The following is a 23,654-nucleotide window of genomic DNA, read 5'->3' as shown; positions in this document are numbered from 1 at the left end:
TTGTTGTGGAGCACGGGCTCTAGGCATGTGGGTTTCAGTAGTTGTGGCACGCGGACTCAGTAGTTGTGGCTTGCAGGCTCTAGAGTGCAGGCTCAGTAGTTGTGGTGCACGGGCTTAGTTGCTCCGTGGCATGTGGGATCCTCCCAGAGCAGGGATCGAACCCATGTCCCCTGCATTGGCAGGTGGTTCTTAACCACTGCACCACTAGGGAAGTCCCTCAAGAGCTATTTTTAATATACAAGGCTATTAATTATTTTAAAAAACCTGTTGGCAAGTGTAGCTGAGAGATGAAAATAAAATACAGAGCATTAAGATTGAGAATGAAGGTTTATTCACAGAAATAGAGAGTGAAAAATTACGAGACAATTATGTGTAACTTTTTATCTAAAAACATGTTGTGACCCCAGCGGTCAGGATGGTGGGCGCTGCCTCATGTCTAGTGATGGTCTTTCTAACAAAGGCATCGAATTGAAGCACGGCTCCCAGAAGTTACAACAAGAATCTTGTTGGGATCTTTCTCGGCAAACTTCTCCAGCCAAAAGCAGCGGTCCTCCAGGAATGTCCAGTCAGAAAAGGTATGGACCACCCCACGAGACCGACGGACATGGGCTAGCTGAGTCTACACAGTCATCCAAACCAGTAATGTTATGCTAAGGCTTCCAGGTCAAGAGGATCATTCTTCTCAAAACCCCTTAATCATGAGGAGGCGTGTCCGTTCTTTTATCTCTCCCATTCCCAGTAAGAGACAGTCACAAGATGTGAAGAACAGTAACGCTGAAGATAAAGGGCGCCTTCTTCACCCATCAAAAGAAGGTGCTGATAAAGCCTTCAATTCCTATGCCCATCTTTCTCACAGCCAGGAGATCAAGTCCATCCCTAAGAGAGAATCCTCCAAGGACCTTCCAAGCCCGGATGGTAGAAACTGCCCTGCTGTTACCCTCACAAGTCCTGCTAAGACCAAAATACTGCCCCCACGGAAAGGATGGGGGTTGAAATTGGAAGCTATCGTTCAGAAGATCACATCCCCAAACATTAGGAGGAGTGCATCCTCGAACAGTGAGGAGGCTGGGGGAGACGCAGTTACTCTCGATGACATCCTGTCTTTGAAGAGCGGCCCTCCCGAAGGCGGGAGTGGTGCTGTTCAGGATGCTGAGATGGAGAAGAGAAAAGGTGAGGTGGTGTCAGACCTAGTCTGTCCAACAAACCAGGAGTTGAGCATAGAAAAGCCTCTTGCACGGTCTTCGGAGGAGTGGCGTGGCAGTGGGGATGACAAAGTGAAGACCGAGACACACCCAGACACGGCCACTGCTGGAAAGGAACCCCCTGGTGCCATGACGTCCGCCACCTCATAGAAGCCTGGGAGTAACCAAGGGAGACCAGATGGTTCCGTGGGCGGGACAGCACCTTTAATCTTTCCTGACTCAAAGAATGTACCTCCAGCGGGCTCATTGGCTCCTGAGGCAAACCCCAAGGCTGAAGAGAAAGAGAACGATACAGTGATGATTTCCCCCAAACAGGAGGGTTTTCCCCCAAAGGGTTATTTCCCATCAGGAAAGAAGAAGAGGAGACCCATCGGTAGTGTGAATAAGCAAAAGAAAAAACAGCAGCCACCACCTCCACCCCCTCAGCCCCCTCAGATACCAGAAGGTTCTGCAGAGGGAGAGCCAAAGCCAAAAAAGCAGAGGCAAAGGAGGGAGAGAAGGAAGCCTGGGGCGCAGCCAAGGAAGCGGAAAACCAAACAAGCAGTTCCCATCGTAGAGCCCCAAGAACCTGAGATCAAGCTGAAGTATGCCACTCAGCCACTGGATAAAACTGATGCCAAGAACAAGTCTTTTTTCCCTTATATCCATGTAGTAAATAAATGTGAACTTGGAGCCGTTTATACAATCATCAATGCTGAGGAAGAAGAACAGACCAAATTGGTGAGGGGTCGGAAGGGTCAGAGGTCCCTGACCCCTCCACCAAGCAGCACTGAGAGCAAGGTTCTCCCAGCTTCATCCTTTATGTTGCAGGGACCTGTCGTGACAGAGTCTTCTGTTATGGGGCACCTGGTGTGCTGTCTGTGTGGCAAGTGGGCCAGTTACCGGAACATGGGCGACCTCTTTGGACCCTTTTATCCCCAAGATTATGCAGCCACTCTCCCCAAGAATCCGCCTCCTAAGAGGGCCACGGAAGTGCAGAGCAGAGTTAAGGTGCAGCACAAAAGCGCTTCAAATGGCTCCAAGACGGACACTGAGGAGGAGGAAGAGCAGCAGCGGCAGCAGAAGGAGCAGAGGAGCCTGGCCGCGCACCCCAGGTTCAAGCAGCGCCACCGCTCGGAAGACTGTGGCCTAGGGCCCCGCTCCCTGTCCAGGGGGCTCCCTTGTAAAAAGGCAACCGCTGAGGGCAGCAGCGAAAAGACTGTTTTGGACTCAAAGCCCTCCGTGCCCACCACTTCAGAAGGTGGCCCCGAGTTGGAGTTACAAATCCCTGAACTACCTCTTGACAGCAATGAATTTTGGGTCCATGAGGGTTGTATTCTCTGGGCCAATGGAATCTACCTGGTCTGTGGCAGGCTCTATGGCCTGCAGGAAGCGCTGGAAATAGCCAGAGAGACGAAATGTTCCCACTGCCAGGAGGCAGGCGCCACCTTGGGCTGCTACAACAAAGGCTGCTCCTTCCGATACCATTACCCGTGTGCCATTGATGCAGATTGTTTGCTCCATGAGGAGAACTTCTCGGTGAGGTGCCCCAAGCACAAGGTGAGACTGTGGAGATGAGAAGGTGGTGGACCCTTGTGATGGAATGGAAATGGTCCTCCTGTGCAGCCACACCCCACCCCGCCCCACCCCGTGTGCCTGCCGTGTCAGCACTTCCTTCCTAAGTTCTTACATCACTCTCAAACTGGTGACACCACAGGAAAGAAAGACCCAAGAAGTTGGAATGGCTGTTTCCATGGACACAATCTCCATAGTGACAGTGTGGGGGGAGGGGGGAGGAGGATGATGGGAAAGGGTGGGGGGAATTAAAAAAGGGAGGGATAAAAAAAAATATATATAAAAACATGTTGGAACAATATAAACTATAAAAACTGACTCAAGAGAACAATGCAGGAATGCGGACATCGGGTTTCTAGTTTTCACTGTGAAGACCCCTCTACTGCAAAGATGGTCAATGTACCTAAAACCCGAAGGACTTTCTGTAAGAAGTGTGGAAAGCAGCAGCCTCACAAAGTGACCCAGTATAAGAAGGGCAAAAATTCCCTGTATGCCCAGGGAAAGAGGCGCTATGATCGGAAGCAGAGTGGCTTTTTTTTTTTTAATTTATTTATTTATTTTTGGCTGCATTGGGTCTTCATTGCTGTGCACAGGCTTTCTCTAGTTGCGGGGAGTGGGGGCTACTCTTTGTTGCGGTGTGCGGGCTTCTCATTGAGGTGGCTTCTCTTGTTGCAGAGGCACGGGTTCTAGGGGCGCAGGCTCAGTACTTGTAGCTTGCGGGCTCTAGAGCGCAGACTCAGTAGCTATGGCACACAGTCTTAGTTGCTCCACGGCATGTGTGATCTTCCCGGACCAGGGCTGGAACTTGTGTCCCCTGCACTGGCAGGCAGATTCTTAACCACTGGACCACCAGAAAAGCCCTAGTCCAGATCTTTTAATGGAAAAATCCTATCAAATGTGGAAAGATCAGATAGTTATGATTTTATTTATACTCTTAGAGAACAAGGATAATATCTCAATGTACTTTATGCATATTTATGCATAAATATGCAATGTGTTTAGTAACATAATTTGGATACCTAAAAAAACTTGGACAAAGATAGAAAAAGAAATCCGTAGTCCCGTGACTTTTAGGTCCGTTCAGCCACAGAACCCTTGTTTTAAAGTCCCAAAATAGAAAACTTGAATGGCCCTGTTCCAGCTGAATAATGGACCCCAAAGATATACAGGTCCTAATCCCCAGAACCTGTGAATGTTACCTTCCATGGCAAAAGGGGACTTGCAGATGTGATTAAATTAATGATCTTGAGATGGGGGATGATCCTGGACTATCCAGGTGGGCCATAAATGTAGTCCCCAATGTCCTTATAAGGAGATTTAGGAATTCCCTGGCAGTTCAGTGGTTAGGACTCTGCACTTTCACTGCCGAGGGCCTGGTTCAATCCCTGGTCGTGGAACTAAGATCCCACAAGCTGTGCAGCGTGGCTAAAAAATAAATAAATAAGAAGATTTGATGGCAGAAGAAAAGAAGGCCAGGTGGCTATGGAAATGGAAATTGCAGTGATGTGGCCACGAGCCAAGGAAAGCTGGAGGACACCAGAAGCTGAAGAGGCAAGGATTCTCCCCTGGAGCCCCCGGAAGGAATCAGCCTTGCTGACACCTTGACTTTAGTCCCATTAGACTCATCTCACACTTCTGGCCTCTGAGTGTAGGATGATAAATTTGAGTTGTCTTGTGCCACTGTGTTTGTGCCACAGCAGCAATAGGAAACTCACCCAGAAGCCATTACCAAACCTAATAGTGGTTACTCCTGAAGGACAAGATCTGGTGGGGGAATGAGGACTTTTATTCTTGCCTTTCCCTTTTGTGTTGTTGACATGCCTGCAAAACTCATATATTATTTTTATAATTAAGAGAAAAGAAAAGACAATGCAAGTGAAGCACTTGGCCCACTCCAGGGGCACTCCAAGTGCGCAGACTTCAGTGGTTGTCATGGTTACACCAGGGTTCATTTTATTCCTTTACACCGACACCGATGCCTCTCCTGCCATGAGGCCATGTGTGGTACTCAGGAGCCAGGAGGCAGCTGGCGGTGTTCTGTGCTGCTGAAGTCCAGAGGTCTCACCCACATGGGGCCTCAGTGCAGAGTATGGATCAGATTGAGGCCTCCCCCCACACCCACCACTCTGCGGCGGGCATGTTTTATGTCCTGAGACCGCCAAGAGTATTCAGGTGTGAGTACCTGAGCAGATGTGGGAAGCAAGGACAGAGGGCGGACCTACAGGGAAACAGCCCTGTGCTCCAGCCCTCCCACCAACTGGTCCTTTTCCCCTCAGGCAGGGATGGACACCCACCCTTTACTACCTACAGGGCCTCAGTGTCACATGGGGGAGGGCGGGGCAGGTAGGTGTGTCCTCTTGGGAGCAGGACACTCAGTGTGGCCCCTGTGCACCCGGGCCTCTGGGGTGGTGGGGGGAGGGCTCCTCTGACACGAGCCGCTTCCTCAGGTAACTCTGGTGGAAGTCACATTCCATGCTGCTGCAGTTCCTCTCTGATGTCTCCATGGCAACGTTCACATGGATTTCATAGAACATAAGGTGTTTGAGCTGGAAGGGACCTCGGAGATCAGTTCCTCCCGCCCCCTCATTTCACAGAGAGGGGAGCAGGCCCAGACTGTGTATGCTACAAGCCCGGGGTTAGCCAGCAAGCCAGGGACCCAGCCCGGGCCTCTGCCTTCTGGCACCACTCCCAGCCAGGGTCCCTTGCCCTCAGATCGCAGACAGCTGAATTCCTTAGGACTGTCTTCTTGGGAGGTGCTCTGAGGGCACAAGTTTTGGGGGCTCTGCCCCTCCCCCTTTGCTAAAGGACACTGAAGCCCAGCCTCGCTCTGCCCTGCTCAGTCCTGGAGCTCTCATTCCCATGCTTGGTGAGGGCAGGAGTGGGCATGATGGGCACTGTACTCAGGAAGCTCACAGGCTGGCGTGGAGGCAGTGCAGTCCCCCAAGAACCACCAGACAGCAAACGTGGTTCCGTGTCTGCGGAGCAAGAGTTGGGGTGGGAGAAGCCCGGGAAGTTTGCCCAGAGGAGGAGGCTCCAAGCAGAGCCTGGGACGAAGGTCGAGGAGGACTCTCATTCCTGTCTAAGGCTGCCTGGCTTGAGGGCCACGCCCTGTGGGTGAGTGGGAATGTGAGCGTGAAGCTGGAGGGCTTGGAAAATCGGGTTCCAGATAGAGACTGCCCCAGGCCATAGGTTCCAGAGGGTTCTCGTGTCTGGGGACTCAATGCACACGTCACTCTAGGACAAGGGGGTCAGACACATGGAAGGGCAAGTCAGAGGGCAGAGTGTAGGAGCTGAAGGCCCTGGACATGAGGGGACCAGGAATCTGGGCCAGCAGAGGGTGCTGGGGTGAGGGTCCAGAAGTGAAGCCTGGGGTTGTTCCATCCCTTTGCTGGGACATGGAACCATGTAGCCCCTCCCCTGCCCAGCAGAGCCAGCCCTATACCAGAAGGGTTGAGGGCTTGTAGGTCTGCATCCCCCTCCCCAGGGACACAGACCTCACTCCTCACCTCTACCTCAGCCCCAGGGCTCACTTCAACTCCAAACCCTGCTTCAGGGACCTTGCCTGGCCTGTGGGGGGTCTTCTCTCTAGATTAGAAGATCCCGAGAATCTGGGCATCCCCAGATCCTGCCAAAGCTACCTTCCTGAACTTTCCCACCAAACTGGTCCCTTTTCTCCCCCTTGCTGGGTACCTGTTCTCCTTCTCTATGCCATGTGACAGACATTTCCAAATGCTCGGAGTCTGCAGTGTGGCTGGGATGCAGTGCTCAGTGGGGACAGCTCACCTTGGCTCTGCATGGAACCTGTCAGGGTGTCTTCTTCACTCGCATGGATGGCAAGTGGGGTCCTCTCCACCTGGGCTTCTCCGTGAGGCCACCTTGGCTTTCTCACAGTATGGCAGCTGGGTTCCAAGAATAAGTGTTCCAGGAGACAGGAAGGGAGAGCTGCCAATCTGGAAGGTCTGGGTCCAGAAACAGGCACAGGGTCACTTCCATTGGTCAAAGCAATCACAGTTCCTGCCAGGGTAGGAGACGTAGACCCTCCCCCTCACTGGGAAGAGTAGCAAAGAATTTGCCATCTTTAAGCCATCTTAGCACCCTCTGTCTCTGCCCCAGGGGCTCTGACTCTTTCTTGCCTCCCCTCTGGGCCTGCAGATTCTGTCTCTCCTGGAGGTCCCCTCCATCCCCATTACTTCCCCATGGGCTACTGCAGTCCCCTCAAACTCATCTCCCTGTCCACAGGCTGCACCATCCATCCCCTCCTGGCCACTCCCTGTATTACTATAGCAGTGCCCTCTCTCCATTGCTCTCCTCAGAAAACATGCACGGCTCCCTACTTCTCACTGAACAATTTCCAAGCTCCTAGGCAGAACATTCAAATTCACCTTACAATCTAGCCCCCTCCTATGTTACCTATTGAATTAGCACCCATTTCTTCCAAGCCACTGGACCACACTTTGGCCTCTTCTGCTCAAACTGCCCACCTACTGGCTCTCTGAGCCTGAACATATTCACTCTCTCCACCTGGCAAGTTTCTCTATCTCCACCGCTGTTGGACTCCTGCTCAATCTTCAAAGGGCAGTGCAAATACCCCTCCTCCACAAAGCCTTGCTCTCACTACTCATCACGCTAGTCTCACTCTCATTGTATGTTGAGGCATGTTCTCCCTTAAATTCTTATTGGCAATGATGTGTCCTCTTGAAGTGGGGCCCACATTTCTAACTCATACTTCTTTCACCAATTTAATAACTGTTTGTTGCGGCCTGGAGCCAGCTGCCAGGGATATGACAGTGAGCAAGACAAGCTGTCTCCTGTGCCCAAAGAGCTTACATTCCAGAGTGTGAGACAGATGGCAAATAGAGGAACCAAGAGACATAATGATCAAAGATTAGGAGGACTGTAGGAAGGCAAGAAAGGCAAGAAGGGGTGCTGCGAGGCAGGGACCAAGAATTCCCTCTTTTCAAGAGAAACAAGAGGGCTTCCCTGGTGGCGCAGTGGTTGAGAGTCCGCCTGCCGATGCAGGGGACACGGGTTCGTGCCCCGGTCCAGGAAGATCCCACATGCCGCGGAGCAGCAGTAAGACATGGCCACTGAGCCTGCGCGTCCGGAGCCTGTGCTCCGCAACGGGAGAGGCCACAACAGTGAGAGGCCCGCGTACTGCAAAAAAAAAAAAAAGAGAGAAACAAGAGATCTGGATTTTTATATACTCTCCTAATTTTAAAGGTTGCAAGGTCAAGTCTTTCTCCTCTGCTCTCAGCTTCCCTCCCCTCCTAGCTTCCCACTCTCTCTGGAATGCCTGCCTCCTTCTCTCTTCCTGGTTACCCTATCAGCAGCACCCCCCAACTCAGGACGCCCCACCCCTAGGGCACCCAAACTCCTCTGTGGTTCCCATGCCCTGGCCATGCTCTGGCAGCAGCTGGCAGGAGGATGTAGGGAGCCCACTGCCTAGGATGCTAGGGCCAGTGGGCATCCCCTACCTGAGACCCTGGGCCAACCTCCCTGACGTTGGCCTCCTGGGAGTGAGACACCTGGAGTCCCCAGGGCCCCAGCAATGGGAACCCAACACCCCCACCACAGGCCTCACTAACCGCATCTGGCCTGGAAGAAGTGAGGAGCCAGAGGAGCGAGACAGAAAAGGACGCTAGGGGGCCCTCAGAGGGCTTCCTCAGGTTGGTCCCCAGCTCTGACAGAGCTCTGAGGGATAGGTCTCTGTCTCCAGGGAACCTCTGGGCAAACCCTGCCGGGGACAGTTTATGCTCTCTGGAGCCAGAGTTCCCACGTAGATATCCTGGCTCTGCCACTTCCTGCCTAGTGACCTTGGACAGCTCCCTTCCCCTCTCTGGGCCTCAGTTTCCCATCTGAACACTGGGGATCAGAGCAGCACCCACCTCACAGGATAGTTCTAAAGATGACATGCACCTGGCACACGATGGCGCTCGGTGAAGGGCAGCTTTCCAAAGCCTCTCCCACGCAGGGCCCTGCCAGGTCCTTTCGAGGAATTGCTTTGTTGGGCGGCATCCTTCCATCTGTGTTTTCCCAGACCTCTGAGCCCTAGAGACAGCTTCTGCCCATTATAATTATTTGGACTCTGGGCACTGCCAGCTGAGAGGGCTCAGGCCTCTGAAGGGCCCAGGCTCCCAGTGACAGCTGTCATGTCTCAGGACGGAGGACAGAACAGGAGGGCTGCCCTTCGTCTGCACCTGCTGCCCCCAAGTCCTGGGAGAGGGGCATCTCTGCTCACCACTCCCAGGATTCCATGGCCACCTCAGCCTCACTCTCAAAACCCAGAGCATCTTGGGCGGGTGGGAGTCCTGGGACAGAGCCCCAGGAAGTCCAGGAGGGGAGCAGGTGCCAGGTCCTGGAGAGGAGTCTGCCAGGGACCAGCATAGGGCTTGGATTATCAGCACTTGAAAGCACTGGAAAGCCAAGGAGACAGCCACAGCCTGGCAGAGGGCCTCCCACCTCCTTCACCTCCCAGATCCCTGAGGGCAGAACCCCAGGGGAGGGGACTCTCAGAGGTCCTGCTGCTGGCTGTGACAGTGACTTCCCTTTCCCCAAGGATCCTGAAGCTTCAGCCCAGCAGGCAGAAGCTGCGGGGTAGAGCGCCCTGCCGGCTCAGCCCTGCTGCTCAGCCGGGCCGCTATGTCCTGTCTCTGATAACCAGCTGTCAGCAGAGCCCCAAGCGGTGGGGCGCACCCGGGTTTGTTTGCCAAGCCCGAGTGTTGGAGCTTCCTGGACCCTCCTGCCCTGGAAGGGAGGGGGTCGGTGCCGCAGCAGGCCAGGTGGCATCTCCGGCGGAGAAGGGACAGAATCCCAGGGTGCCCATCCACGCAGGTCCACTGCCTCAGTGGCCCCATCTCACGGCACTCTCCTCGTCCCAGGCCCGGAGGCAGTCCAGTGGGGGTCACTGAGCAAGGGGCAGAGCCGGGCGGGGTGGTGCACAGCCAGCAGAGGAACGACAGGACGCTGGGTACTCCCTCACTCACCCACCGCCCCCCACCCGCACCCAGACCCGATGCAGATATGGAAAGGAGTCGCTGGCTCTAGGGCAGGGAGATAGCTGCCCCCAAGGGACAGAGGCGCTCGGACCCCGAGCACCCAGGGTAGGGCCCGGACCTCCTGACCCCGCCCCCGGGGAGGCCATCTCATTTGCATGGCCCCGCCCGAGAGCGGCCATTGGTAGCGGCGGCGGGAGGCCGGGCCTGAGTGGTTGCGGGGCTGTGGGGCGGCGGGGGCGGCGGGGGCGGGGCGGCGCGGAGCAGGGCGCCGGGGAGGTAGCTGCAGCCGCCGCGGGACGGTTTCGGCTTAGGGTCTGGGTCTGGCTCCTAGGGCGCGGGGAGCAGGGTGTCCCGGGGCGCGGCGGCTGCAGCGGGAGCATACTGAGCGCCAGCCAGCCCGCCTGCCATGTCCAGGAAAAAGACCCCCAAGAGCAAGGGGGGTAGCGCGCCCGCTACCTCCGCTCTGCCCGCCACCCACGGGTCCCGGCCCGTGCGCCCCGGGACTGCGCGCCCTGGCCCCGAGGCACCTCCCAACGGGCCCCCGCAGTCCGGCCGGTCTTCGCTTGGCGGCGGCGGCGACTTCTACGACGTCGCCTTCAAGGTGAGCCGGGCACCCCCAGCCCCATGCCAGCGCAGCAGGTGGCGTCCGGCCGGAGCCGAGTGGGGAGGGGGTCCGGGGAAAGGGTGCAGGGCCCTGCAGACCTTCGGCGAGGAGCTGGCTCGAGCGGCACCCCGCAGCTGCAGTGGCATGGCTGGCGCGACACACACACACACACGCGCGCGCGCGCGCGCACACACACACACACACCTCTGTCAAACCCGGGTTTGGGATACCCAATATATGGCAGGGCCTGTCCCCTCCCCACCCCCCACCTAGCTGGCCGGACAAGGGGTCCTGCGGAAGTCAGAGCCTGGCAGGTGTCCTCTCCCTGTTCCCTTATGCTCCTGCCCCCACCCACGCTCATCATTTCCCATATGCTGCCTTCTCTCACCCCCAGGGTCTTTTGGTCTCTTCTCTTTAGGAGGCGAGACTAAGAAGAGGTTTGCCAGTTTGGTGGGGAATGAATGCTGAGGCCTCCTTCAGGCCAAGGCAGAAGCTTGTGAATTGTGGGGGCGGGGGTGGCAGGCCCATCTTTGGGTTTTGGAGCCTCTGGCAACAGGCTGGGGGAGGGGAGGAGGAGAGGGAGGCCTGACTGCCCCTCCTTGTCCACAGACGCGTCTGAGCCTCTCCTCATGTCAAGATCTGACCCTCACTTGGCAAATTCCTCTAGAGCCTTGCTGGGATTGGAAGAAGCCCCCTGGCACAGAGGCCCCCCCACCCAGACCTCCCAGTGGCCAACCCTCAGGTTCTGCTCCCCACTAAGCCCCAAATGCTCCCCTTCCAGACCAAGCATGGTGTCCAGGTAGCACCCTGGATGGAGGCAGCTACTCCCACTTCCCACTGATGGAGACAGGCCAATGTTCAGGAGAGGGGACAGAACCTTCTAGAGGTGGAAGCTGGAAGTCCAGGCTCTGTGTCTCCCCCAGGCCCTGCTGAACCTGCAGACTTAGGATACCTCTCTCCACTCCTGACCCTCACCCACAGCCCATCTGACCAGGCCAGCTCAGGGTAGACCAGACACCCCTCCGGGTGGGCCAGCACCCAGGTCCCCTCTGCTCTTTCTTTGTGCCCCAGGTCATGCTGGTGGGAGACTCGGGCGTGGGGAAGACCTGCTTACTCGTGCGCTTTAAGGATGGGGCTTTCCTGGCAGGGACCTTCATCTCCACTGTGGGCATTGACTTCAGGGTAAGAGTGGAGGCTGATGTCCTGAGCACTGACTGGGCCCAGCCCATGCCCTGGGCCCCCAACACCAGCTAATAGCTGCTTGAAACACCCCTGGGCAGCTGGTTCTCCATTATCCCTGTGGCACCGACAGGCTCATGAGGTGGAGCTCCTGGCTGGACCACCTGGCTCCCACGGTCAAGGTGGTTGAGGTGGGATGCCTTAACCACCAAGCTGCCTGCCTCCCGACATCTCAAGGTCCTGGAGAGAGGTGGTGGCTGTATACAATTGAAGCAGAGATGGTACCCCTGTGCCTGGGGCTGGCACGACCCTGGGGGCTGTATCTTGTGCACTGGGGGCAGTGGATGCTAGTGTCCCCATGGGAACTCAAGACCCATGTCCACTCAGGAGGCCAGCATCACTGCCCCACTGTACAGAGGGGCCCTGAAGTGCCAGGTGGCCTGCCCAGGCCATACCAGAGAGATGGCTGTGGCATTGAAGCACACACCTGGTCTCAGAGCCAGGGAGAAGTCCCTGCCCTTGGGTGAGGAGGCTTATGGGAAATGCTCCCACCTGGCTGCTTTCCCTGGCGGAGCCCCCTCACCACCTCACACCCCGCTAGAGGGCTATGTCCTGGGGTCCTTCTGGGGGATGTCCCTCGACTTGGCTCCCCAAGAGCCCTCCAGCCCCCAAGCAGCCTGTGGGGTCACAGGGGAATGATGGGGGCCACAGCTTTAGGCCTGCAGGGCTCAGGCACCAGTCTAAATTCCACGTGCTGAGGTGATGTGTTCTCAGCAAATCCCAAATTTGCACTTTTCTCACCCTTTCATTAGATCCAGTCAGCAGAAGGCTGGCAGGGAGGCTCCTTCTGGGGACTGGGAATGGGGGGCTCCCTCCAGTCTGGGGAGCCGTTCTCTACCCTGTCTGTGGGGGCAGAGCCCCTCAAGTCCTCTGGGATGAAGTAAGGGTTGAGGTGACAGAAGGGGGAGGTTTAGGCCCAGTCCTCTGCCTGTTCTGGACTCACCTCCCCACTTCTCACCTCCCCTCTTGGCTCTGGGGCAGGTGGTGAGGCTGTGTGGTTCACACCCCTGTTCAGGGTGCCAGGGAAGGCGGGATGTCCTCCCCACTCTCCCTGCAGCAGGGCAGATGGCTGCACCCAGTTCCCTGGAGACCCAGAAGCACCCTGACAGCAGGCGCTGGGTGAAGAGGGAGGTGGTGCTGTTTCTGCTGCCTGGGGCCTCAGCTGGTGGTTAGCAGCTCCTGTCCCCACCCCAGCAGATAGGAACCGGGGTTGAGCCACTCCCTGCTCTAGCCCTGAACTGAGAGGGCCTGGCTAGGGAGCATCATCAGCCAGCAAGCAAGCACATGAGCACCCACTGTGTACCAGGCCAAGTTCTCGGCTCTGTGCTTACTGCAGGGGGCCCTATCCTCAGGCAGCTGCCGTCGGAGCGGGAAGAGAGGCTTTCAAATTACAACAAACACTTTAGCTCGTACCAGGCCAGACTCGTTTCTCAGTGTTTTTCATACAGTAGCTCATAAAGTAATTGGGGCAGCCATGTGATGAGCACTCTGGCTACCCCCATTTGTGGATGGGGAAACTGAGGCACAGTATTAGTAATGGGCCTGGGGTCACACGGTGGGTGACTTCAAATAAGTCGTGCAAGTGGCTCTAAGCAACCGGAGCAGTGTGTGCAGAGCTGTGAGAAGTGCTGGTGGCCTGGGAGAGGGGGCTGGAGCAGGGCCTTGAGACCTAGGAGCAGAGTGCAGGGGCAGGCGTACAGTGTGAAGCTGAACTGGCAAGTAGGCTCAGAGAAGCCACCAGCGCTGGGCACCAGGGGGAGGAGGGCAGCCGGGGTAAAGGAGAGAGAGGGGAGGGGCTGGGTGCAGAGCAACAGGACTCAGTGACTGGGGTGGGTGGCGACTGGGGGCCCTGCAGGGCAGGGGAGCCGGTGGGGCTGTGTGTCAGGCCTCCAGGAGGGGCAGAGGAAGAACCACCTGGCCCAGAATGGACACAGCTGGCCATGGAGGGTGGCAACCTTCCAGCCCATCAGGACAGCCAGCTGAGCGGGGGCGGCCTGGGCACCCTCTGTGCACGGGTCACCAGGAGGGGCTCAGCAGCAGGAGGTGTAGGAGGTATGGGGGAGAGCTGGGTGGACACCAGGACTTGGATTCAAGGGTAAGCTTTATCTGTAGGCAGAGGGCAGTGAGGTAGTCGGACAAGAACCAGGTGGGCCATGGAGGCAGAGCCAGCTGAGGCCCAGGATAATGAATTAGGGACGCACCAGGGGCCCCTCAGTCCCAGGCTCAGTCCTGGCCTGGCACTGCCTGCCTCCCCCACCCTATCCACCTCCTTCCCCCCCACCCCCTGCCGGAGGGTGGCACCGGTCTAGCAGCTGCCTAGGATGGTGCACTCGGCCCTGGGCCCTCCTTGGAGCTGGCTGGTTGTGTTTCAGAACAAAGTTCTGGATGTGGATGGCATGAAGGTGAAGCTGCAGGTGAGAGGTGACTGGGGGAGGGGGAATTGAGAGCAGGGGGCACCTGGGAAGGACTGGGCAGCCCTGACAGTTGCACTATGCCCTTGCTGCAGATCTGGGACACGGCTGGCCAGGAAAGGTTCCGCAGCGTCACCCATGCCTACTACCGAGACGCTCACGGTGAGCTCATGGGCACCGTACCCTAGCTCCAGGGAGTCAGGGCCACACTCCCTAGGCTTCTGCTTGGACAAGGGCAACCTGGGTGTGAGTGGGCACAAGTGTGAAGGGTGCGATGCATGAAGGTGAGGGTGATGGGGAGCCGCTGTAGGCTCTGCAGGTGTCCTCACTGGCCCTCTGTCCCCAGCACTGCTGCTGCTCTATGACGTCACCAACAAGGCCTCCTTCGACAGCATCCAGGTCAGTGGCTTCCTTCCTGGTGGCGGAAACAGGCCGAGATGGGGCCTGACCCCATCCCCAGCCTCCCTCAGGCACAAATGGCATCAGGATCCCAGAGTTCTGAGGACCCTACTGACAGTGTGGAAAGGCAAAGACTGCCCCTCTGGGCTCCTGATGGCCCAAGTACAGTGGCTCAGGTTGACAGTGAGCTGAAAGGGGCCGGGGTGACCTTCTAGTCCACCAGCCCAACTCCTTAGATAAGGTACCTGTTGGATCGCCCCTGCACGGCACATGGGGAGCACTAGTCCGGGGGCCCTCCTGTTAGCCAGACACTGACGGGCACTCTGTGGGGTGTGTCCTGGAGGGGGGCAAGGGGTGCCAGGAGCTCCAGCCTGTCCTCAGCTCTCGCCCCACAGGCCTGGCTGACAGAGATCCAGGAGTACGCCCAGCATGACGTGGTACTCATGCTACTGGGGAACAAGGTGGGCACCCCAGCCTGTCTCATCTACCCTGGCTCTACAGAGGGTGCAGGGTGGTAGGGGAGTGAGCTGGGGCCAACTCTCACCAAGACTCCTGTGCCAGGTGGACTCTGCCCAGGAGCGTGTGGTGAAAAGGGAGGATGGGGAGAAGCTGGCCAAGGTGAGCTGCGGTTGGGTGGGCAGCCAGAGAGTGCCCCTGGGGCTGCAGGGCCTGAGCTGTCCTCACCAGGTTGCCAACGGCCGTTTGCAGGAGTACGGGCTGCCGTTTATGGAGACCAGCGCCAAGACGGGACTCAATGTGGACTTGGCTTTCATGGCCATAGCAAAGTAAGTCCTGGCAGTTATCAGGAAGACCCCCAGACCCAGTGTCTGAATCCCCTTGTTGGGGGTACAGGCCACCCTATTCCATGGTCATCCCTGCCCCACAGGGAGTTGAAGCAGCGCTGCATGAAAGCTCCCAGTGAGCCTCGCTTTCAGCTGCACGACTATATCAAGAGGGAGGGCCGGGGGGCCTCCTGCTGCAAACCCTGAACCTGGCTGGGGACGGCCACCGGGGTGTTCTCCTGGAAGACTGGATAGAGTCTACACACCCCTGACTTCACCACCCAGCAGCCAGTCCCAGGGTGTCTGTTTTTAGGAATCCCAGGCTGAGCCTTGCCCTTTCCTCGTCTGGGCAGCCATCCAGAGCCTCAGTCCCAACAAACAGGCTTCAGGAAGCCAAAGGGTCCGCAGCCCTCCTTCACCTGCTGCTGCCTGAGGGCCGTGCCCCCAAGGCCTTCACAGAAGAGCAACCAACTTCTACACAGGAGGGCTACCCAACAATGTACAGACTGCCAGGCGCCTGGTCCTCCGGACCACGGTGCTCTGCTGCCCCCTCCTGGGCATGCCCAGCTTCCAGGCTGGGCTGCGGTGCCCACGCCACGTGTACAGTGCCTAAACACCTAGAAAGCCATGTCTGCAGCTGCACATGTTGCCCAGGCAGGATTCCTGCCCACACCTGGGGCAGAGGGCTTCACCGCGAATCACATCAAGGATCAGAGCTGCCTGCTACCAACCCACCCACCAGGAAGCCCTGGTTCAAACATCAACAGGGTCTTTCATGTTACCCTGGAGGATGCCAAGGCTGTGGCTTTGTAATGCAGTGAATAGCATGTGGGAAGCCACAGAAATGTCAGGCAAACCAGGACTGCCAGCCCTCACCTGCTGACCAGGGTACCATCTCAGCAGGCTGATACAGGGCCTGGGCTTGGCAAGGTCAAGCCAGGGGGGTGGGCAGGGCACTCCACCTTGTACTAAAACCTTGAAGTCAGTGTTTTGATTGAGAGCTTTTGTTTCCAGTCCTAGTGAATAAAGTTGTGTTTTCTGGAGTGCTTGCCTTGTCCATTGAAAGCAATGCTTAGGGACTGTTAGTGAGGAATTACAGGAATTAAGAGTTCACCACCCACCCCAAGGCAAAGGCACACAAGAAACCTATCCTTACAGGTAAAAACAGAGAAGGCAGTCCAAATAGGTGGAAAGTCACTGGCGTGAACTTCCATTTTCATGCTCTGCCCCTAACTGAGACTGCCCAGGGATGACCCAGTCGTCCCATGGAGTCCTCTGGGGTGCAAACAGGCATGAAAATAGACACGTGTGCTCCAATCAACTCACCACCTTTGCTTTATTGCTGAGCACTTCAGAGACTTACAGATGTCTTCTTTGAGGAAAGAATCCAACGAGACCAAGAATCCAGAAGAGACCAAGACTGTGAAACAGATGTGTTGGGCTGGAAAATCCCCTTGACCACAAGAATGAGGAAACTGTAGTCGCTTTGTCTTCCACCCAGTCAGGACGCGAAGCTCCTGCTAGTACCTTATCTTGAAGTGTCAGCAGGAGAATGGTTGCAGCTGCTCAGCCACCTTTCTCTTACCTCAAATCTCCCAAGTGACGTGGACCCCAAGAACTCTTTATTGGGAGGATGTGAGGCAGAGGAGGTCTGTCTTCTGTAGCTTCTGCAGGCTGGCACTGGGCTCGTGGACCCTACCTAACTGGGGCCACGGAACTCTTGCCCTGTCTTGTCCAGGGGCCCCAGGGTGACTTCTGCTGTTATTCCAGTAGGATCTATGTCAGGGAATGGCTGGAATCCCTGCATCACCATCATCTTGATGTGGAATTGTTGCAACCTGGAAGCAAACTTAACAAGCAGATTAAAAAGGCAGGGGCCAAAGTTCAGTAAAAGGGTTATGGCAACTAGAGGCCCAAGCAGGGGCTAAGAACTAGGTCACACTTGGTAACATCTCCTTAATTGCAGTCTAGGTCAGCGCTTGGGTTACCCTGTCTGAAGGAGTGAAGTCATTTGGCGTGGTCACATTTTCTTGACGTTCTCTTCTACTAGCCCAGTGTTATTGATGTAGGTGCAACATGTCTTACTGATAACTGCACATACTCCTCCTTGTTTGGCTAGGAGGAAGTCCAAGTCCAGTCTATTAGCCATCACTTTACTAGCCAAGGAACTTAAGAGACAATGAGAGTCTGGTGAGTGCATTCCCTGTGGATTCACTTAGGACAGGGCATCTGAAAGATTGTGGAGCACCACTTCATGATAAACAAAGCCTCCCAAGGGGCCACCAAACCAACGGCAGCTCCATTTCCTGCTGAAAGGAGGACAATTGCCCTTTTGCCCCAGGGGTGGGTGATATTATAGATGGCAATCCCTGGGTTTGTTTGGTTACTAGTGTTACACTGTCCTGTAAACAGAGCACTGTCTATACAAGGAAAGGCCACAGCTAATCCCAGGAAAGGGAAAGAGGAATTGGGTTTTTTTTTTGAAGAGGACAGTCAGTTTGCACCTGGACCACAAAGGAATAGATGTCTGGGAGGGGCACATGCCTGACGTACTGTTGTGGAATTAAACTACTTCAGCAGAGTCTGCCCAAGGTGGGGGTTCCGGTACAGCTGGAGGAGAGGATCCCACCACTGAATAAGGGTGTATGAGTCTTTTCGAAGGCTTTGGGAGAGGCAAAAAACATGTACCTCATGCAAGGAAGATGTGTGTTAGACGCTTGGCGCCAGGCCTGTCCAGGAGACACATCCCACCGGCCAACTGATCTTGGAGGAACCAATGGGTGGCATTGCCTGTTTGATCTTCGCAATTAAAATTATGGGTAATGGTGGTGATGTCAACTGCTGGTGCATTGCAGAATTTAGTTCCAGGCTTCTGGCATGGGCAGCAAGATGAGTTACCTTTATGATGGAGTACAAAACAAATATGCTTTGATGGGGGTAGCTTTGTGTGCTGGATGCACTAACGAGAGGGGTCAGGTCCAGGCATGGAAGCTGTGCCAAGGGCTGGATGTGGACTCTGAGGGGAGCAGGGGTCGCAGGACCTTCAGCCAGAGTAAGTTCAAGGTCATCATTACTGGGTATGTAGCTTAGTTCTTTAAGCTTATAGGCGTCGCTTTGAGGATTGGGACGGTAGACCCAGCACTGAGAGATTCTCTCCCTGAGCAATAATTCTCTTTTTAAAAAAATATTTATGTATTTGGTTGAACCGGGTCTTAGTTGTGGCAGGCGGGCTCCTTAGTTGCAGCTCCAGGGGTCCTTAGTTGCAGCCTGCCAGCTCCTTAGTTGTGGCATGCACGTGGGATCTAATTCCCTGATCAGGGATCGAACCCAGGCCCCCTGCATTGGGAGTGTGGAGTCTTATCCACTACGCCACTAGGGAAGTTCTGCAATAATTCTTGAGAGATTTACTATTGCGTTGGATCCTCACTCCCCTGACATGAATCCCCAAAGGAGGAAGAGAAAAGTTAGGGTGACTAATAACTTTGTAATGCCATCAATCAGAATTCTAATTTAGGAAGCAACCGGGATGCAAGTAGCGTTAAAAGAAATCCTGCAGTAAACAAGAGCCCAGTAGCAAATACGGGCTCCCAGCCTACTGTCACTTATCTTGCTTTTGTTACCTGGAGAGCCCCAAAGAAATTAATGTCAGAGTGAGAGTTTACTTATCAATGCGGTTGTCACTGGCTTGGGGATCACCTTCTTGAAGAGATATTTGAGGTCTTGGGCAGGTTCACGGGAATAGCTGGGATGTGGGTCTTCAGGTTCCTGTAACAGATCAGTGGAAGCAGGTTTAATTCTGGGTAGATGGACGCAACTAGTGACTCCATTAAGTTTAACCGCTGTAGGGGTGCTTAGCAAAACTTGATCAAGACTCTTGCTTTGGGAGTACCTGGTCACCAGGGGACTCATTTTTCCAGGTCCCAGTACCCAGGGTTTACAATGGAGTAACTGGGGCTGTTATCTGGGGGAGAGGTGAACTGTTTCCATATTCTTGAATAGCCCCCTTTGGACCTGGCCCAGGTTAATGTATTTGAGGTGTGCCTAGGTTTCTAAGCTGGTTACCATGTCCAGGGTGAGGACTAGCCTACCATATGTCATTTCAAAGGGGCTCAACCTAGTTGTTTTAGGGGCTGCCCCTAAAGAGCTGCTGGCAGCAGGTGGTACCCCTGCTATTTCCTGACGAGCTTACCCAAGGTTTTCTTTAAGGTATGATTGGTCTGTTCCACCTTTCCTGAGGACTGAGGTCTGCAGGACAAATAAAGGTATATCTATTTCCTAGGGTCTTTTGGGTAACCTTTGCTATGAATTGAGGGTCCACTGTCAATCTGGAGGTGTCAGGGCAACCCAAACCTAGGGATAATTGCCTTCAGAAGCGCTCTAGCCACTTCAGTTGCCTTTTCTGTGCTAGTGGGAAAGGCCTCCACCCATCCAGTAAAACTACCCACAAAGACTAATACTTGAAGCCCTGGAAAGAAGCCACCTGAGTGAAACCCATTTGCCAGTCCTCTCCTGGCTAAGACCCATGTTGCTGGACTGGGCTCACAAAAGGCGGGGGAGGGGCTTGAGATGGCCTCCTTATTATAGGTGGCACAGAGGGCACAGGCTCAAGTAACCATTTGATCATATCTGGGAGTCATTTTCTCCTTAAAAGCCAGAAAAGCACTGTAGACATAGTATCCTTCCCCAGATGGAGAAAAATCGTGTAGCCCTTGAATTTTCCATTGGTCAGAAAAAGCGATTGATGCGCCACCAGACTTCTGTTCCCTTAGTTCACCCTTTTTCTTGCGCCCAGGTTTCCTCAGGAGTACCTGGGCATGTTAGAAGGGGTAAGGGATGGAATTAATGTCATTTGTTGTATCAAGACCGCTTTCTCTACTTCTCCATCTGCCCTGTTCCCTTTGATAATTTGGGAGATTCCCTTTTGGTGTCCATGGCAGTGAATGACTGTTACTTGATTTGTTTGGTTTTTGAGCTGCCTCTGTGAGATCTCAGCCCCATACTTTACAGGGGAATTTTTTGCATTCAAGTCCTGTTTCCATATGGCTCCATTGGCATGTAGAGGTAGGCATACACAGAGCCTGTGTATATAATTTTTCCTTCCCCTAGGGTTAAGGCTTGGGTTAGAGTTCGGCCTTCTGGGCTGCCATGTTGGGCAGCACAAAGTTTTCTCCTCTATGATGCTCTGCCCTCCTGAGCCCGTCCTTAATGAACTGCCATCAGTAAACCATTCTTCCTCAGGATTGTCAGTCTTGATCTGTCATATGAGGCCTATAGGGACAAACCTGGTCAAGGTAGGAATGTATTACCTTTGGGACTTCAGCAGGCATCAGGGTAGTTGGGTTTGAGGGTGTGGCAATTTTTAAATTTTATTGATGTAGAGTTGATTTACAATGTTGTTAGTTTCTGGTGTACAGCAAAGTGATTGTTGTATGTATATATTTTTCCATCTTTTCCATTATGGTTTATTACAAGGTACCGAATAGTTTCTTGTGCTATATAGTACGACCCTGTTGTTTATCTATCCTATATATTAGTTTGCATCTACCCCAAACTCCTAGTCCTTCCCTCCCCCAGTCCACAAGTCTTTTCTCTGTCTTGAGCCTATTTTTGTTTCACAGATGTTCCTTTGTGCTGTAGTTTGGATTCCACAAATAAATGATATATGGTATGTCTAACTTACTTCGCTTAGTATTTCTAGGTCCATCCATGTTGCTGCAAATGGCATTATTTCGTTCTTTTTAATGGCTGAGTAGTATTCCATTGTATATATCTACATCTTTATCCACTACTCTACTGGACCTTTAGGTTTCCGGGTCTTGGTTGTTGCAAATAGTGCTGCAGTGAACACTGGGGTGCATGTATCTTTTCAAATGTCTGGGTATATGCCCAGGAGTGGGATTGCAGGATCCTATGGCAACTCTAGTTTTAGGAACCTCCATACTGTTTTCCATAGTGGCTGCACCAATTTACATTCCCACCAACAGTGTAAGAGGGTTCCGTTTTTCTCAGTGTTGGGAGTTTTGAGGGTTACTTCTTGGGAGTCAAGAAGTAAACTCTGGTACTTAGTACGGTGGCCTCTGATCTCTAGAGTCCTTTGTACTTGATGTTGGGGGGCAGGGGTCGACTTCAGTGGCTGTCCAAGGTAAGCTTGTTAGCTTCTTCCACCGATAAAGTGGTGGCAGCTGCTGGCCGAAAGCAGCCAGGCCAACCTTGGGGCACATCATCTAGTTGTGTGGAAAAATTAGCCTATTGGCTGAGGAACTTCTAGTTTCTTTTAGGACCCCCAGAGCTTTTAGGGGGTTAGGACTTCTTACAAAATGAATGGCTTTTTAAAACTGAGGAGACCCAGAGCAGGAGCTTTAATGAGGACCTGTTTGATACTATTAAAAGCCTTTTCCTGTGTCCCTCAGCCCAATGTTATGGTTCTGTATCTGGGCTTTTAATAGCTTCATATAGGAGCTTAGACATTAGCCCAAACCCTGGGATCCAGAGTCAGCAAAACCCCGCCTTTTTACCTTTGTAAAAAGGTACAAAGAAACGTCTTTGGGGCACTTAGGCCTAACACTTTCCTATCTTGCGACAGCTGTCTACTTCCAGGGTTTATAACGTGTCCCATGTACTTAACTTGTTGCATTGAGATTTGTGCCTTTTTCTGGGAGACCCTGTAATCCTGGACCTCAAGGAAATTAAGAACTTCAATGATGTTCTCACTTGAGCCTCCACGGTGGGGCTACATGTTAATATATCATCTGCATACTGTAGCATAGCCCCTTTTAGGCCTATTTCCCTTGGTTCCCTTCCTAGGGCCTGGGCAAACACTGTGAGCTGCGCCCAAACCCGTGGTAGGTAGTGCTGTCCAGGTGTATTGTTGCATTTGGCCCGAGTGGGGGTTAGTCCACTCGAAGGCAAACAAATATTGTGAGGGATGAACTGGGATGTAAAAGAAGGCATCCGTATATAAAGTCGAGCACAGTAAACCATTTACCATTTTCAAGGATTTGGGCTAGTATCTTATAAGGATTGGCCACAAGGGGGAGTATAGGAACCACTGCCTCTTTTACTGTTGAGGTCTTGCACCACCCTATATCCCCCCATGAGGCTTAACTGACAGAATAGGAGTATTGCATTCAGACTGACAGGAAACCAAGAGGCCATATTTTAAGAATTTATGTATGAGGGGTTGTAACCCCCTTTTTGCCTCTAACCTAATGGGGTACTGTCTCTGGTTAGAGTAAGCAGCTTCTGGCTTAAGGCTAGTTTCTGCAGGTTGGGCATTTATAGCCCTCCCAGGGACTCCCCTTTGTCCAGTTTGCTGCAGGGTTCACTGCTTGTAGAATATCGCTGGGAACAAGCCCTTGCTCTTGTGTTGATCTGCCTTAGCCAGGGTTAAGATAAGGGGCTGCTCTGCTCGGGGCCTCCTAACAGTAATATCGCCTTGAGGGAGCCCAAAAGCTCTCTCCCTAGTAGTGGGGTAGGACACTCAACTAAAAAGGCATGTTCAAAATGGTGAGAGCCCCAGTGAAGTGAAGGGTACAAGGCTTTCCATTAACACCAGTCACTGCAGCTTTTAGAGGAAAGAGGCCCAGCGTGAAAAATCAGGTCAGAGTAAGTGGCTCCTGTATCAATTTAAAAAATGGATCTTACCTGCCACCAGGGGCTCCTCAAGGGAGATAAGACATCTTGTGGGGTCGGGGCGGGGGGAGCCGCCAGAATCCCTGGGTTGCTTCAGTCATCCAGCATGGCCATCTCAGGAGCAGGAGCAGGAGCCCCCATTCCCCTTGGGGACCAAGGGCAGTCCCATCTCCAATGACTGGTCTGTTTGCAGACTGGGCAAGGCCCGGGAGCTTCTTCTGGTACTCATGGGCCCAATGGCCAGGTGACTTGCATTTGAAGCATTCCCCCTTGGTCTCGCCTCTGGACTGATGGTTCAACCTTCCTGCCCCCTTTGGGTTGCCCTGAGGTTGCAAGGCATGGCTGACAGCAACAGCTATCAGTTTAGCTTGAGCTTCGGCCTGCCTTTTTCCATGTTGAGTTCTATCCTCTTCCTCAGTTTGATATCCATTAAATATTCCAAAGGCCAGCTCTAGGAGTTTGTGGGCCTAACTGTAACTTTTGCAGTTTTTGCCTAACATCAGGGGCAGCAAGGACTGAACCTTGGGAGCAGAGAGATCTGTTAGCAAAATTTTCTAAAAAGCCTCCACAAGCTGTCCCTGAAAGAGAACAGGGCTTTCTTCTTCCTCTTGGGTCACTTCCTTGACCTTTTCATAGTTGACTGGCTTCCAAATGCACTTTCTCGTTCCTTCTAATAGGCACTGGACCTTGTGTTTCCTGGCCTTTCCTCCCCAGGCAATTATAATCCCAAATGGGTTTATATGATTTGGGACTGCATCCCGAACAACATAAATGTTGGGCTGGTCCCTGGCAAACTGGTCAGCGTACACCTGTGCTGCTGCCCATATCCTCTGCTT

At 53.9% G+C, this 23,654-nt stretch overlaps 2 protein-coding genes across 2 annotated transcripts; both read left to right on the top strand.

Moving 5' to 3' along the window:
• The first annotated feature begins 410 nt into the window (after positions 1 to 410).
• Positions 411 to 2,960, top strand: LOC308628891 (transcription factor 20-like). The gene is given in 3 exon segments (XM_081256246.1): positions 411 to 637; positions 640 to 1,349; positions 1,353 to 2,960. Coding segments are annotated over 3 exon segments (2,322 nt in total). The 5' UTR covers positions 411 to 432; the 3' UTR covers positions 2,760 to 2,960.
• Positions 2,961 to 10,157: 7,197 nt separating this feature from the next.
• RAB26 (RAB26, member RAS oncogene family) lies at positions 10,158 to 16,391 on the top strand (the record flags this gene model as incomplete). Its single annotated transcript, XM_081256646.1, has 9 exons — positions 10,158 to 10,352; positions 11,427 to 11,537; positions 13,967 to 14,008; positions 14,101 to 14,167; positions 14,352 to 14,404; positions 14,800 to 14,865; positions 14,966 to 15,022; positions 15,113 to 15,189; positions 15,291 to 16,391. The coding sequence occupies 9 exons, from the start codon at positions 10,158 to 10,160 to the stop codon at positions 15,391 to 15,393; spliced, it is 771 nt and encodes a 256-aa protein (XP_081112772.1). The 3' UTR covers positions 15,394 to 16,391.
• Between the last annotated feature and the right edge of the window lie 7,263 nt (positions 16,392 to 23,654).

Source organism: Mesoplodon bidens (genome assembly GCF_964165515.1).
Source record: "Mesoplodon bidens genome assembly, chromosome: 15".
Taxonomy (NCBI): Eukaryota; Metazoa; Chordata; class Mammalia; order Artiodactyla; family Ziphiidae; genus Mesoplodon; species Mesoplodon bidens.
Note: the sequence above shows the minus strand (reverse complement) of the source record. Positions and strands in the feature narration are given on the sequence as shown.